Source organism: Rhinatrema bivittatum, chromosome 17 (assembly GCF_901001135.1).
Source record: "Rhinatrema bivittatum chromosome 17, aRhiBiv1.1, whole genome shotgun sequence".
NCBI lineage: Eukaryota > Metazoa > Chordata > Amphibia > Gymnophiona > Rhinatrematidae > Rhinatrema > Rhinatrema bivittatum.
Window position 1 is genome coordinate 58,065,632 of NC_042631.1, and position 17,372 is coordinate 58,083,003.

Here is a 17,372-nt window from a genome sequence, read left to right on the forward strand (position 1 = left end):
AATTCCAGTTTTAAAAATAACATGCTTGTTTCAGACATGAAATTGAATGTAAGTTGCAGTTTAGAATGTTGCATTATGTGGTTCTTTTGTAGATACCATTCAGCATATGAAAGATAGCAAACACATCGTTGTGTATCACCAGGGGCGTTACTTCAAAGTCTGGTTGTACCACAATGGCAGACTCTTGAAACCCCGAGAAATAGAACAGCAGATGCAGAGGATTCTGGATGACACATCAGCTTCTCAGCCCCACGAGGAGAAATTAGCTGCATTGACTGCTGGAGACAGGTGATTTGCTGCTCTTATCATTTTTCTTTCATGATGAGCTGTTAGTGTACTGCTTGTAGATTCCTTTGTAAGTATAAGAAAATTCACTAAGCAATTTATACTGCATCAGGAAAATGGTTTAAGAACGAAGCGACCTCACTGTCAGGAGAGTGCAGGCACAACATGGTTGGAGGAAGACCTGTGAGCAAGCAAGAAATCTTCAGGAGGTGGGAGATGAGGGTGGGAAAAGGAGCAGACATGGGGGGGATTAGGATAAGGGACACAGGGATATGATTGGGCAGAGTGAAGGGTGGGCTCAGTGGGGCTCCACCCACAGTCATTTAAGGACGGGTTTTGGCCTTCCTGAGCCCCTTTTTGCTGAATCAGCAGCCTTGCCCGCCTACCCTCCCGAATGTGGGCAGATGGGAGGCAGGTTGTTGTTGTTGTTTCTGTCGCAGCATAGTGAGAGGTGACCAGCCATCACAAATTTGTGCTGCAATAATTCATCGCAAGTGTGGCGGTAAGATTAGTTAGAGTATACTAGGGATGTGAATCGATTTTTGACAATTTAAAAAAATCGTCAGATAATTTTTAAATTTCAAAAATAGTTAGTCGCGATACAATAGAAATACCCCCGATTTATCGTGAAAAATCGTAAATCGGGGGAGGGGGGGAGGGCGGGAAAACTGACACACCAAAACAACCCGTAAACCCACCCCGACCCTTTAAAACAAATCCCCCACCCTCCCGACCCCCCCCCCCCCAAAATGTTTTAAATTACCTGGTGGTCCAGTGGGGGGATCCCGGTACGATCTCCCGCTCTCAGGCCATCGGCGCCATTTTGGCTGCCACTAATATAAATGGCGCCAATGGCCCGATAAAAAAAAAAAAAAACGAAACCCCACCCGACCCTTTAAAATTACCCCCTTAGCCTCCCCCACTCTCCCGACCCCCCCCCCCAAACTTTTTACACATACCTGGTGGTCCAGGGGGGCCGCGGGCAGCGATCTACCGTTCCCAGGCCATCAGCTGCGCTAAAAAAAATGGCACCGATGGTCTTTTGCCCTTACCATTTTATTTTATTTATTTATTTATTTATTTAAGGTTTTTATATACCGGCAATCATGAGGACATATCTTGCTGGTTTACATGAAACGGGGTGCATTAAATACATCAAACTAAAACTGTGGTGATCGAAGGAAACAATTACAATTAACAAGGGTCACAGAACTTGGAGAAGAAGGAAGAGATAGGAAAGAATAACTGGTTAGACAAAATACAAATTAAATTAATTAAATACTATGTACAAATGGTATTGTTAATGGTTGAATGTTTTGGGGAGTCCTTGGATTGTGTCATTAGATTGTGTCCGGGAAAGCTTGCTTGAATAACCAAGTCTTAAGTCCTTTCCTAAAAGTTAGGAGGCATGGTTCTAGTCTGAGATCTGTAGGAATGGAATTCCATAGAGAAGGGCCAGCTGTGGAGGTGGCCCGATCTCTGAGGGTAATGTGTCTGGTCGTTTTCGTGGGAGGAACTTGGAGGGCGCCTCTGTAAACTTCTCTGGTAGGTCTTGTCGAATTGTATGCTTGGAGGGGGATTTGAAGATCGAGGGAGATGCGTTGATGTATAGCTTTGAAGATGACACACATGGCTTTATACATGATACGGAAGTATACGGGTAGCCAATGTAGCTCTTTCAGGATGGGAGTTATGTGGTCTCTCTTTTTTGCGCCTGTTAGTAGTCAGGCTGCTGAATTTTGAACCATCTGTAATGGTTTGGAATAGGATGAGGGCAGACCTAGCAATAGGGAATTGCAATAGTCTAATTTTGAGAAGATAACTGCTTGGATGATCGTTCTGAAGTCTTGAGCATGGAAGAGAGGTCTTACCCTTTTCAGGACATGGAGTTTATAGAAACAGTCTTTGGTTGTTTTGTTGATATGTGCTTTGAAGTTTAGCCGGTTGTCTATTATTACTCCTAAGTCTCTAACTTGTGAGGTAGGTAGGTTGGTAGGAAGAGAAGAGTTAGAGCTATTGTTCTCAGGAGAGATGAGTAGGATTTCTGTCTTGGAGGAGTTTAAGATGAGGTGAAGGCTGTTGAGTAGTTGTTTGATTTTCAGGTGGCATGATTCCCAGAAGTCAAGAGTTTTAGAGTATGTGTCTTTGATGGGGATGATGATTTGAATATCATCTGCGTATAGGAAATACTTTAGATTGAGGTCGGTGAGAAGTTGGCAGAGAGGAAGAAGGTAAATATTGAAAAGAGTCGGAGATAATGAAGAACCTTGCGGGACTCCTATGATGGCGTCAAATCTTGAAGATTCCTTGTTTTGGAGTCTAACTTTGTAGCCTCTGTTATTGAGGAAGGTTTTGAACCAGGATAGGACAGTGCCGCTGATTCCTATGGACGACAGCTGGTTTAGGAGGATGGCGTGGTTGACCGTGTCAAACGCTGCGGATAGGTCTAATAAGATCAATAGGAAAGAGTTTCCTTTGTCGAGGCCCAATAAGATAAGGTCTGTCAACGAGGCGAGGAGGGATTCTGTGCCTCGATTTTTTCGGAAGCCGTGTTGTGGGGTGAAGAGAAGATTGTTGTCTTCGATGAAATCTGAAAGTTGAGAGTTCACTAGTTTTTCCATGATCTTGGCAATGAATGGGAGGTTAGCGATGGGGCGGAAGTTGTTGGGGTCCTTCGGGTCGAGGTTAGGTTTCTTTAGGAGCGGTGAGATTGAGGCCATTTTGAGATCATCTGGGAAGGTTCCTTGGGCTAGGGAGCAATTGATGATATTTGTCAATGATGTGGCTATTGTGTCTGGAATAGATAGAAGTAGTTTGGAGGGGATGTGGTCTGCAGGATGAGACGAGGGTTTCATTCTTTTCAGGATGGCTTGTATCTCAATGGAAGAGACGGGTTCAAAGGTGTTTAAGCTGACGTTTTTGTAGGCAGGTTGTTGATATGTCTGGAGGGCGGCGGTGTCGGGAGGCAGTTGTGTTAGGAGATTGGTGATTTTATTTTGGAAAAACTGAGCAAGTTCTTCAGCTTTGGATTGAGCCATGTTGCCGGGGATTTCTCGCGGTAAGGCTTGGGTGAGGCTGTGACCCGGACCCCCGCTGGACTTTTGGCAAGTCTTGTGGGGGTCAGGAGGCCCCCCCAAGCTGGCCAAAAGTCTCTGGGGGTCCAGCGGGGGTTCGGAAGCCATCTCCTGCACTCGGGCCGTATTGCCAATATTCAAAATGGCGCCGGCGTTACCTTTGCCCTGTCACATGGTAAGGGCCATCGGCGCCATTTTTTTTAGCGCAACTGATGGCCTGGGAATGGGAGATCGCTGCCCGCGGCCCCCATGGACCACCAGGTATGTGTAAAAAGTTTTTTGGGGGGGGGGGGTCGGGAGAGTGGGGGAGGCTAAGGGGGTAATTTTAAAGGGTCGGGTGGGGTTTTTTTTTTATCGGCGCGGGCCTCACTAAAAAATAAATTAGTGATGTGAATTGGAATCGGAACCGATCCCAATTCACATCTCTAACGATCAGATTTCCCCCCCTCCCAGCCGAACCCGATCGTTAAAATGATTGGGCATACGATTCACATCCCTGGAGTATACACCTACAAGTTACATTGCATTTGCAGTCCCAATTAGCCATGATGCTATTGATGCTATGGACATTGCTCTGATAGCGGAGTTCTGGGACTACAGCAATGGAACTCCGGTTTCTGACTTTTTCGGATCAGGGTGCGGCTCTAATCTTGATGGGGCATGTAAGGCTTTTTACACCACAGGACCACTTTTATGACAGAGTCCAATTAGCATACTTGATACAGCTGGCTGTGAGTTATAAAGAAAGGCTGGTCCCCCGCCTAGTTTAAGATATGAGATGCAGTTGTTTGTTTGAACATGATGTATTGTATGCTATTATGTTAATTATGTACTTGTTCAGATGATTTGATGTTATGCTGCAGCCAAATGATTTCCATAAAACAAAGATTTTCACATTCTGGTGTGGCCTCTGCTTTTTTGGTGCAGTTGTGCTTATGTGCCTGGTGAGTGGGGCTGTCACTCGCTGTATATGTTGTTGAGTCAGTAAAAATTGTAAATTAATATAGCATATTGATATCCAGAAATCCTTTCTGCCAGTATAACATAGTAATTGTGTCTGGCACATTGTTGTGGGTTTACTTGGTACTATATAACGATGTGTCCTGCAGTGTAGTGTTTAACAAACATAAAAGAGATTGAATTAGTACAGGTTTTATATTGCCAGCCAACACTTCAATGGTAACCGTCTTTCATAAACACACAATATGTGAACCAGTGGCACAACTATCTAAAACGAGAGCTATGAAAGTAGGGTAAAATCTAGAGGACCATATTTATTAATTGGTGAATGGACAAGTTATCTCTCTAAAGTTAGCCAGATGTCTTGCTGAATATCCAGAACAAGTTGTCTCCTTCAGAATGTACTTGACCTAAAGTTAATTCAGTACATAAACCCAAATGACTTTAACCCTAACCAGCTATGATTCAGTTAAGTGCAAAGTTATCTGGGTATGTGTTATTTTAACCATCTATATTCAAAATAAAGCTGGTTAAGTGGCACAAACTAAAATAATTTAAAAATCATTGTGGACCTAGTGGTCCAATTCCTTGCCCTATACCCCACTAAATGAATGAACTGTCCTTCCCTCTCTTTCCCCCCCCCCCCCCCCCCCCCCCCCCCGCAAAATAGTTGAAAGATTGCAGGCCTATCCACCTCTGTAATTTCTGAAAAAATGTGGGGGTGGGGAGGTTCCTTGAGTGATAAACCCACAACCTTTTGAACATCTTTTCAGGGGCTTGGGAGGGACGGAGGGTTAGAGTGCTATGTCTAACATTAGTTTCAATCATTTAGTGGTGATGGTGGGGGTTATTGCCAGTTAAGGCTAAAGTTATTCAAGTACCTGTACCTGCTCTGAGGACGGATGGGCTTACTCAGCTAAACTTAGCTGGATAGCACTGATAATCGGTGGTATCTGGCTAAGTTTAACCCCTACCCCCAGAACCCCTCTTCTTTATCCGAAAAATGTTTAGTCAGGTAATGAATGATCCAACTAAAACTTATCTGACCAGTGAGGGGAACATATTTAACCCCTCAGGTGTATTTATCTATTTATTTCAATCTTTTCTATGCTGCTATATAATAAAATTCAGTCCATAATTTAGCCAAATAAACCATTTTGATACAGACCTCTAAGAGGACAATATTCAAAAAATTATGCATAAAATATACACATATATTTTTAAATTAGATGGGTAAATTATAAGTGCACAATGCATTTGTTTGCGTGGTTTCAATGCATTGCATGTATTCGTGCATATAAAGTTATCCAAATAACTTTCAAAGCTAATTAGCTATGTTTGAATATAACTGGTTAGGATTAAAGTTATCCAGGTACAGTACCCAGATAAATTTATCTTAACCAGCTATATTTAAATGACATAAGAACATAAGAAATTGCCATGCTGGGTCAGACCAAGGGCCCATCAAGCCCAGCATCCTGTTTCCAACAGAGGCCAAACCAGGCCACAAGAACCTGGCAATTATCCAAACACTAAGAAGATCCCATGCTACTGATGCAATTAATAGCAGTGGCTATTCCGTAAGTAAACTTGATTAATAGCCGTTAATGGACTCATAATGTGCCAAATAAAGAAATAAGTTAAAAGTATGCAGGCCTGCAGGTCCATTCCTGCAGCCCCCCCACCATATAAAACACTTTGAAATAAGTGTGGTCTAGTACCCTATACCTCCCACCCCCCAATTCATCAAATTAAAAAAAAAAAAAAAGCTGCAAAACATATCATAGAAGTAAGGTGGTGCCACCTGGGGTGGTTGTTTCGTTTTTTGTTTTTTTTTTTGGCAGGTTAGTGGGAATGGAGGGGGGGATTGGGTGCTAATCCACGCTTATTTGAAACTGTTTTGTGGGGTTTGGGGATTTTTGTTTTTTCAAATTTCTGCAGGCAGTTGATCAACTAAATGTTGAATATAGCCAATTAAGGATAAAGCTATCCAAATACACATTCTCAAATAACTTTAGACCTACTTTTAGAATAATTAGGAAATAAGAAGTGCCATGATGGATCAGACCAAGGTCCATCGAGACCAGCATCCTGCTTCTCTCAGTGGCCAATCCCTAAAAGTAGATTCAGTTTCTTGCTGCTCACTATGACAATTGGTGGGTCTCTCTAAGTCCCCTGGTTAATAATTATCAGCATTTTTTTTCATGAATTTGCCCAAACCCATTTTAATCCCTGCCACTCCCCGCAGAAGAAGCTGCAGTGGAGTGTACATTCTCAAGGCTCCTCAGGCTGAGGGCTATGGTCCCAGTGCCCACGTCTCAAGAAAATACGGCTCGATATTCCATTTATTTCATTGTGCCCATGAAGGAGGGCTTCTTTCGTCTCATCTTGGATCTCAAAGGGGGTCAACCATCATTTGTGGGTGACTCATTTTCGCATGGAAACATTGCACTCTGTGATAATGGCAGTGCAGTCTGGGGAATTTCTGACCTCCCTGGATCTGTCCGAAGTGTACCTTCATATTCCCATCTGATTTGAGCACAGTTTTCTGCGTTTCACGGTGTTGGGGTGACATTATCTGTTACGGCTATGGCTGCTGTGCAACCGCCTCACCACCAGGGGTCCCTCTAGTGCTGGCTCTCCTGACAGGCCCAGTCCATCTCCCCTGTCCACTCTATGTTCTGGGCTTTCCCTTATAACCCTGCCTGACAGTTCCCTCGGTGCTTTGGCATCGAGCTCGCCTGGGCTCCCTGCTCTAGCCTTCCTTCCTTGCTTGCTGTGCGTTTGGTCCCTGGACCTTGCCTTGCGTGGCCTTCGGGCCTTATTCCTTGCCTTGACTTGCGCGGCCTTCGGGCCTTATTCCTTGCCTTGCCTTGCGCGGCCTTCGGGCCTTATTCCTTGCCTTGCCTTGCCTTGCCGTGCGCGGCCTTCGGGCCTTATTCCTTGCCTTGCCTTGCCTTGCGCGGCCTTTGGGCCTTATTCCTTGCCTTGCCTTGCGCGGCCTTCGGGCCTTATTCCTTGCCTTGCCTTGCCTTGCGCGGCCTTCGGGCCTTCTTCCTTGTCTTGCTTTGCCTTGCCTTGCGCGGCCTTGTGCCTTCTACCTTGCCTTGCGCTGTGTGTGGCCTACGGGCCCTCTGTGTGTGTGTGGCCTACGGGCCTTCTGACCTGCCTTGCCCTGCTTACTGTGTGTGGCCTACGGGCCCTCTGTGTGTGTGTGTGTGTGTGTGTGTGTGTGGCCTACGGGCCTTCTGACCTGCCTTGCCCTGCTTACTGTGTGTGGCCTACGGGCCTTCTGTGTGTGTGTGGCCTACGGGCCTTCTGACCTGCCTTGCCCTGCCCTGCTTACTGTGTGTGGCCTACGGGCCTTCTGTGTGTGTGTGGCCTACGGGCCTTCTGACCTGCCTTGCCCTGCTTGCTGTGTGTGGCCTACGGGCCTTCTGTGTGTGTGTGGCCTACGGGCCTTCTGACCTGCCTTGCTCTGCCGCCTGCCCTGACCCAGCCTGAACCCAGACACTATCTGCCGCCTGCCCTGACCCAGCCTGGACCCAGACACTGCTACTTGCCGCCTGCCCTGACCCAGCCTGGACCCAGACACTGTTTCTAGCCATTCCTGTCTCTCTCCACCTGGAGCCACCCTTCTGGGTGGTGTTCACGACTACTGACTGGAGCCCATTCGTAACATTATCAGTTTCAGGCACTGCCTTTTGGTCTGGCCACTGCTCCCAGAACGTTTTCCAAGGTTGTGGTGGCGGTGGCAGAGTTGAGAAAGGTGAGATTCTTGTACACCCATATTTGGATGACTGGCTGATTCGGGCCAAGTCTCTGGAAGAGAGCTGCCTGGTGACCCTCAGATGATATCCATGTGGCAGGAGCTAGATTGGCTGGTGAACCTAGCGAAGAACAGTCTTCAGCCATCTTGGTCATTGGAGTATTTGGGTGTTTTCATTCAATATGAAGCAGGGCAAGGTTTTCCTGCCAGAAGCTCGTATTGAGAAGTTGATGGCATAGCTGCATCTGTTGATGAACACTATATTCCCAACAGTGTGGTCCTATTTGCAGGTACTCAGTTTGATGGCAGCAATCCTGGAAGTGATGCCATGGGTGAGAGCACATATGCATCTTCTTCAGTGCTCCCTGCTATCTCATTGAGCCTGCAGTTTCAGGACTGTTCAATTCGGCTCCAACTGGAAATCTGCTCTCACCTCCAGTCGTGGTTGCAAGCAGGTCACCTAAGAACATAAGAAAATGCCATACTGGGTCAGACCAAGGGTCCATCAAGCCCAGCATCCTATTTCCAACAGTGGCCAATCCAAGCCATAAGAACCTGGCAAGTACCCAAAAACTAAGTCTATTCCATGTTACCATTGCTAATCGCAGTGGCTATTCTCTAAGTGAACTTAATAGCAGGTAATGGACTTCTCCTCCAAGAACTTATTCAATCCTTTTTTAAACACAGCTATACTAACTGCACTAACCACATCCTCTGGCAACAAATTCCAGAGTTTAATTGTGCGTTGAGTAAAAAAGAACTTTCTCCGATTAGTTTTAATTGTGCCCCATGCTAACTTCATGGAGTGCCCCCTAGTATTTCTACTATCCGAAACAGCAAATAACCGATTCACATCTACCTGTTCTAGACCTCTAATTTTAAACATCTCTCTCATATCCCCCCTCAGCCGTCTCTTCTCCAAGCTGAAAAGTCGTAACCTCTTTAGTCTTTCCTCATAGGGGAGCTGTTCCATTCCCCTTATCATTTTGGTAGCCCTTCTCTGTACCTTCTCCATTGCAATTATATCTTTTTTGAGATGCGGTGACCAGAATTGTACACAGTATTCAAGGTGCGGTCTCACCATGGAGCGATACGGAGGCATTATGACATTTTCCGTTTTATTCACCATTCCCTTTCTACAAATTCCCAACATTCTGTTTGCTTTTTTGACTGCTGCAGCACACTGAACTGACGATTTCAATGTGTTGTCCACTATGACACCTTGGGTTGTAGCACCTAATATGGAACCCAACATTGTATAATTATAGCATGGGTTATTTTTCCCCTATATGCAGATGTAGCAGTGATAAAGACACATCAGGCAGGATTCATGGTGAAGCGTGCTTTCGGCTTCTGGGAAGCCTGCTCTTTTATTGTAAAATTATTACATAGCATTGCATATGATACATACGTCACATATTTACTGCTACAATATTTTCCACCATAAGTGTTTATGCTGACCTTTTACTAAGTAGGCGCAAGTGGGCAGTAGGTGCAAGCGGTCAGTCTTCAGGCAGGGAGGGGGGAGGTCATTAGCTGGTGAAAACCCACATAAATGCAAGTAGGTCATGAGCTGTTCTGGAGCTGCAAAAAGCTTGCACTAGATATGTTTGACTTCCTGTTATCTGGTGACAGGAAGTCTGTTTATATGCTAAAACTTACTGCGGTCAGAGCATGACATTTTCTCTACACTAAGCGTAGGCCCAGGGAAAAACAGTTAGAAGTGGCAATGGAGTTTTTCTTTCTCTGACGTGGTTTTCCAGCAGCCTGAAAAGCCAAACTCCTCCCCCACATGCATCACCTTGCACTTATCCACATTAAATTTCATCTGCCATTTGGATGCCCAATTTTCCAGTCTCACAAGGTCTTCCTGCAATTTATCACAATCTGCTTGTGATTTAACTACTCTGAACAATTTTGTATCATCTGCAAATTTGATTATCTCACTCGTATTTCTTTCCAGATCATTTATAAATATATTGAAAAGTAAGGGTCCCAATACAGATCCCTGAAGGACTTCACTGTCCACTCCCTTCCACTGAGAAAATTGTCCATTTAATCCTACTCTCTGTTTCCTGTCTTTTAGCCAGTTTGCAATCCACGAAAGGACATCGCCACCTATCCCATGACTTTTTTACTTTTCCTAGAAACCTCTCATGAGGAACTTTGTCAAACGCCTTCTGAAAATCCAAGTATACTATATCTACCGGTTCACCTTTATCCACATGTTTATTAACTCCTTCAAAAAAGTGAAGCAGATTTGTGAGGCAAGACTTGCCTTGGGTAAAGCCATGCTGACTTTGTTCCATTAAATCATGTCTTTCTATATGTTCTGTGATTTTGATGTTTAGAACACTTTCCACTATTTTTCCTGGCACTGAAGTCAGGCTAACCGGTCTGTAGTTTTCCGGATCGCCCCTGGAACCCTTTTAAAATATTGTGGTTACATTTGCTGTCCTCCAGTCTTCAGGTACAATGGATGATTTTAATGATAGGTTACAAATTTTTACTAATAGGTCTGAAATTTCATTTTTTAGTTCCTTCAGAAATCTGGGATGTATAGCATCTGGTCCAGGTGATTTACTACTCTTCAGTTTGTCAATCAGGCCTATCACATCTTCTAGGTTCACCGTGATTTGATTCAGTCCATCTGAATCATTACCCATGAAAACCTTCTCCATTACGGGTACCTCCCCAACATCCTCTTCAGTAAACACCTGTTACGCATGGGCTCCGGTCAGGAGTCGTGAACACCACCCAGAAGGGTGGCTCCAGGTGGAGAGAGACAGGAAAGGCTAGAAACAGTGTCTGGGTCCAGGCTGGGTCAGGGCAGGCGGCAAGTAGCAGTGTCTGGGTCCAGGCTGGGTCAGGGCAGGCGGCAAGTAGCAGTGTCTGGGTCCAGGCTGGGTCAGGGCAGGCGGCAAGTAGCAGTGTCTGGGTTCAGGCTGGGTCAGGGCAAGGCAGGTCAGAAGGCCCGTAGGCCACACACACATACAGAAGGCCCGTAGGCCACACTCAGTAAGCAGGGCAAGGCAGGTCAGAAGGCCCGTAGGCCACACACACACAGAAGGCCCGTAGGCCCCACTCAGTAAGCAGTGCAAGGCAGGTCAGAAGGCCCGTAGACCACACACACACAGAAGGCCCGTAGGCCACACACAGTAAGCAGGGCGCAAGGCAGTCAGAAGGCCCGTAGGACACACACACACACACAGAAGGCCCGTAGGCCACACTCAGTAAGCAGGGCAAGGCAGGTCAGAAGGCCCGTAGGCCACACACACACAGAAGGCCCGTAGGCCACACACAGTACAAGGTAGCAGGCCCAAAGGTACACCCAGAGCAAGGCAAGGTAGAAGGCCCGAAGGCTGCGCAAGGCAAGGCAAAGCAAGGAATGAATAAGGCCCGAAGGCCAGGCAAGGCAAGGAATAAGGCCCGAAGGCCACGCAAGGCAAGGCAAGGTCCAGGGACCAAACGCACAGCAAGCAAGGAAGGAAGGCTAGAGCAGGGAGCCCAGGCGAGCTCGATGCCGAAGCACCGAGGGAACTGTCAGGCAGGGTTATAAGGAAAAGCCCAGAACATAGAGTGGACAGGGGAGATGGACTGGGCCTGCCAGGAGAGCCAGCACTAGAGGGACCCCTGGTGGTGAGGCGGTTGCACAGCAGCCATAGCCATAACAACACCGAAGCAAAGAAATCATTTAATCTTTCCGCGATGGCCTTATCTTCTCTAAGTGCCCCTTTAACCCCTCGATCATCTAACGGTCCAACTGACTCCCTCACAGGCTTTCTGCTTCGGATATATTTTAAAAAGTTTTTACTGTGAGTTTTTGCCTCTACAGCCAACTTCTTTTCAAATTCTCTCTTAGCCTGTCTTATCAATGTCTTACATTTAACTTGCCAACATTTATGCTTTATCCTATTTTCTTCTGTTGGATCCTTCTTCCAATTTTTGAATGAAGATCTTTTGGCTAAAATAGCTTCTTTCACCTCCCCTTTTAACCATGCCGCTAATCGTTTTGCCTTCTTTCCACCTTTCTTAATATGTGGAATTCATCTAGACTGTGCTTCTAGAATGGTATTTTTTTTAACAATGACCACCACGCCTCTCGGACATTTTTTACTTTTGTAGCTGCTCCTTTCAGTTTTTTTTTAACAATTTTTCTCATTTTATCAAAGTTTCCCTTTTGAAAGTTTAGCACGAGAGCCTTGGATTTTGCACACTGTTCCTCTTCCAGTCATTAAATCAAATTTCATCATATTATGATCACTATTGCCAAGCGGCCCCAGCACCGTTACCTCTCTCACCAAGTCCTGTGCTCCACTGAGAATTAGATCTAAAATTGCTCCCTCTATTGTTGGTTCCTGAACCAATTGCTCCATAAAGCTATCATTTATTCCATCCAGGAACGTTATCTCTCTAGCGTGTCCCGATGATACATTTACCCAGTCAATATTGGGGTAATTGAAGTCTCCAACCAAAAAAGTACAGACAAACAAAGTTCAGGTCCCAATCAAAGGGGTTTCAAACGCGACGTATATATAAGCAAATTGTATAATTTTATTGCGGTAACTCCACTGCATTCGGTTCCAAAGGTTACGTTTACAGAAGTGCAGCGTCTGCTCGTATTCTTCTTTGGCTGGTAATTGAAGTCTCCCATTATTACCGTACTACCAGTTTGGTTAGCTTTTCACTGTTCGTCTCACCATCTTGACCAGGTGGACGGTAGTATACCCCTATCGCTATAGTCTTCCCCGACACACAAGGGATTTCTACCCATAAAGATTCAATTTTGTATTTAGTCTCATGCAGGATGTTTATCCTGTTGGACTCTATGCCACCCCGGACATAAAGCACCACACCTCCTCCTGCGTGCTCCTCTCTGTCATTGTGATATAATTTGTACCCCGGTATAGCATTGTCCCATTGGTTATCCTCTTTCCACCATGTCTCTGAGATGCCAATTAAGTCTATGTCATCCTTCACTGCTATACATTCTAATTCTCCCATCTTACTTCTTAGACTTCTGGCATTAGCATACAAACATTTCAAAGTTTGTTTTTTATTTGTATTTTTATTCTGCTTTTTAATTGATAGGAATAAGTTAGAATTTTTTAGCTCAGGTGAGTTTTTAGTTACAGGCACTTGGACTATTTTTCTAATTATTGGAACCTCACTTTCGGGATGCCCTAATTCTAATGCATCATTAGTATCCTTTGAAGATACCTCTCTCCGAACCATGCGCTGCTGAGCGACTGTCGGCTTTCCCCTTTGTTCTACTTTAAAAGCTGCTCTATCTCCTTTTTAAAGGTTAGCATCAGCAGTCTGGTTCCACACTGGTTTAGGTGGAGCCCATCCCTTCGGAAGAGACTCCCCCCCCCCCCTTCCCCAAAAGGCTCCCCAGTTCCTAACAAAACTGAATCCCTCTTCCTTGCACCATCATCTCATTCACGCATTGAGACTCCGGAGCTCTGCCTGCCTCTGGCGACCTGCGCGTGGAACAGGGAGCATTTCAGAGAATGCTACCCTGGAGGTTCTGGATCTAAGCTTTCTACCTAAGAGCCTAAATTTGGCTTCCAGAACCTCTCTCCCACATTTTCCTATGTCGTTGGTGCCCACATGTACCACGACAGCTGGCTCCTCCCCAGCACCGTCTAAAATCCTATCTAGGTGACGCGTGAGGTCCTCCACCTTCGCACCAGGCAGGCATGTTACCAGGCGATCCTCACGCCCACCAGGGAATTTCCCTGAATTCACCGATCTGGTTAGTACTCACAACAGATGCAAGCCTCCAAGATTGGGGAGCTCCCTGTCAGAAACTAATAATGCAAGGATGCTGGAGTATGGAAGACTCTGTGCGGTCCAGTTGGCATGCTTGCAATTCAGCGGCAGGTTGCAGGGTTGAGTGGTCTGGGTATTGTTGGACAATGCAACAAACAGTGGCTTACTTCAGTCGGCAGGGAAGAACCAAGAGCCAAGAACTAACGCAGGAAATAGACCAACTTATGGAATGAGCAGAAGTGCATCTTCAGGAGATGAGGATCAACAGTGGACCAATCTAAAAGGAGCAGTTACCAAGGCAACTAATCTATATGTTAGAAAATTAAAGAAAAGCAAAAGAAAAATGAAACCTATCTGGTTCTCAAAGGAGGTGGCTGACAAAATAAAGGCCAAAAGAACAGCGTTCAAGAAATATAAAAGATCCCAAAGGGAGGAGCACAAAGAAGAATATCTGGTAGAACTGAGGGAGACGAAGAAATAAATCAGGACATCAAAAAGTCAAGCGGAAGAGAGGATTGCCAAGGACATAAAGAGAAGTGACAAAACATTTTTCAGATATATCAGTGAAAAGAGAAAAGTTCAAAATAGTATAGCGAAATTGAAAGGTGTAAAGGATCAATGTGTGGAGAGAGATGAAGAAATGGCAGAAATATTAAACGAATACTTCAGTTCTGTGTTCACTAAAGAGGACCCTGGAGAAGGAACATCGCTAGTTAACAAGAAACAGGAGGGGAGTAGAGTAGATGTAACTCCATTTACAGTAGAGAATGTATGGGGAAGAGCTGGGGAAACTGAAAGTGGACAAAGCAATGGGGCCTGATGAGGTTCATCCCGGGATACTGAGGGAGCTCAGAGATGTGCTGGCGGGTCCACTGTGTGACCTGTTCAATAGATCCCTAGAAATGGGAGTGGTGCCGAGTGATTGGAGAAGAGCGGTAGTGGTCCCGCTTCACAAGAGTGGGAACAGAGAAGAGGCTGGTAACTACAGACCGGTTAGCCTCACTTCGGTGGTGGGAAAAGTAATGGAGTCACTGTTGAGAGAGAATAGTGAACTATCTACAGTCGGGAGAATTGCTGGACCAGAGGCAGCATGGATTCACCAGGGGAAGATCCTGTCAGACAAATCTGATTGACTTTTTTGACTGGGTGACCAAGGAATTGGATCAAGGAAGAGCACTCGATGTCATCTACTTGGATTTCAGCAAAGCTTTTGATACGGTCCCGCATAGGAGACTGGTGAATAATATGAGAAGCTTAGGAGTGAGTGCCGAGGTGGTGGCCTGGTTTGCAAACTGGTTGACGGACAGAAGACAATGTGGGGTGGTAAATGGAACTCTCTCTGAAGAGAGAGCGGTTTTAAGCAGTGTACCGCAAGGATCGGTGTTGGGACCGGTCCTGTTCAATATCTTTCTGAGTGACATTGCGGACGGGATAGAAGGTAAGGTTTGTCTTTTTACAGATGACACTAAGATCTGCAACAGAATGGACACGCCGGAAGGAGTGGAGAGAATGAGACTGGATTTAAGGAAGCTGGAAGAGTGGTCGAAGATATGGCAGCTGAGATTCAATGCCAAGAATTGCAGAGTCATGCATATGGGGAGTGGAAATCCGAATGAACTGTATTCGATGGGGGGAGAAAGGCTGATGTGCATGGAGCAGGAGAGAGACCTTGGGGTGATAGTGTCTAATGATCTGAAGTCAGCGAAACAATGTGACAAGGTGATAGCTAAAGCCAGAAGAATGCTGGGCTGCATAGAGAGAGGAATATTGAGTAAGAAAAGGGAAGTGATGATCCCCTTGTACAGATCCTTGGTGAGGCCTCACCTGGAGTACTGTGTTCAGTTCTGGAGACCGTATCTCCAAAGAGACAGAGACAAGATGGAGGCGGTCCAGAGAAGGGCGACCAAAAAGGTGGAGGGTCTTCATCAAATGACTTATGAGGAGAGATTGAAGAATCTATATATGTACACCCTGGAGGAAAGGAGGAGCAGAGGTGATATGATACAGACTTTCAGATACTTGAAAGGTTTTAATGATCCAAAGACAACGACAGACCTTTTCCGTCGGGAAAAAAATCAACAGAACCAGTGGTCACGATTTGAAGCTCCAGGGAGGAAGACTCAGAACCAATGTCAGGAAGTATTACTTCATGGAGAGGGTGGTGGATGCCTGGAATGCCCTTCCGGAGGAAGTGGTGAAGACCAGAAATGTGAAGGACTTCAAAGGGGCGTGGGATAAACACTGTGGATCCATAAAGTCTAGAGGACGTGAATGAAGAGTGGGTGGCTCGCGGGAATGACGGCTACTACCTGGAGGTAATACCCTTATTCAATAAACATACACACGGTTAATGTGACTCCAACATTGCTCTAAGCTTCAACGGCAAGAGAAAATGTGGAAAAAAGGATTTGCACTCACAAAGCGGGGAGTAGCTTGCTTGTTACGGCGGTTACTACCCCAAACCAAATAAGCCTGATACTTCACTTTCAATGCATATCCAACATAGCTCTCCCCTTCAACGGCAGGGGAAAAAGACCGATACTTCACGCATATCCAGCATAACTCTCTGCTTCAACGGCAGGGGGAATGAAGAAAAGTGGATTTATATACAGACAACAACCAACAAGGACTGAATTACATAGTCTGGGTAAACAAATAAGCATGGGTGTAGCTTGCTTATTATGGCAGTTACTATCCCTAACTAATTAAGCTTGATATTTCACTTAAATGCAGTTCCAACACTGCTCTCTACATTAATGGTGGGGGTGGAAGGGAAATAGAACCAAAAGGTTACTAAGAGCCAAGAGAAACAGATAAGTATGAGAAAAAAAAAAGTGTGAAGCTTGCTGGGCAGACTGGATGGGCCATTTGGTCGTCTTCTGCCGTCATTTCTATGTTTCTATCTCAGCCTCACGCATTGCAGGAAAAGACAATGTAAGAGTAAACTTTCTCAGCAAGGAAAGTCTGGATCCTGGAGAATGGTTGTTATTAGATGAGTTTCAGCTGATGGTGGATCACTGGGGCCTTCCTTTTCTAGACCTGCTGGTGACTTCTTGCAGTGCGAAGGATCTTTGATTCTTCAGTCGCAGGAAAGATCTGAAGTCCTTGGGTATCTATGCTCTCATGCAGGACTTGCCGAAGGATAAGCTGCTGTATGCCTTTCCCCCATGGCCCATGTTGGGCAGAATATTTTGGTCGAGGGTCACAGAGGGATGGTGCTTTTGGTGGCACCATATTGGCCCAGGAGACCATGGTATACAGATCTGTTGGACTGCCCCTTCCGATTTCTGGTGCACAAGAATCTGTTGCAGCAAGGACCTGTTCTTCACGAAGATCTGAGTTGGTTTGGTTTTGTCTTACAGTATGGCCCTTGAGAGGGCTCGCTTGCTGAAGCATGGATATTCTACGTCGGTAATTGCCACCTTACTAAGAGCAAGAAAATTCTCCACTTCTTTCTTTCTTTCTTTATTTTATTTTAAATCTTTTCTATACCGTCATTAAGGTGGGTA

General features: G+C 45.5%; 1 protein-coding gene across 1 annotated transcript in view; it reads left to right on the forward strand.

Moving 5' to 3' along the window:
• The window catches only part of CPT1A (carnitine palmitoyltransferase 1A), a 939,552-nt gene that overhangs the window by 446,855 nt on the left and 475,325 nt on the right, over positions 1-17,372 (forward strand). The window contains 1 exon segment of the mRNA XM_029583120.1: positions 93-288. Coding sequence (XP_029438980.1) covers positions 93-288 — 196 coding nt within the window.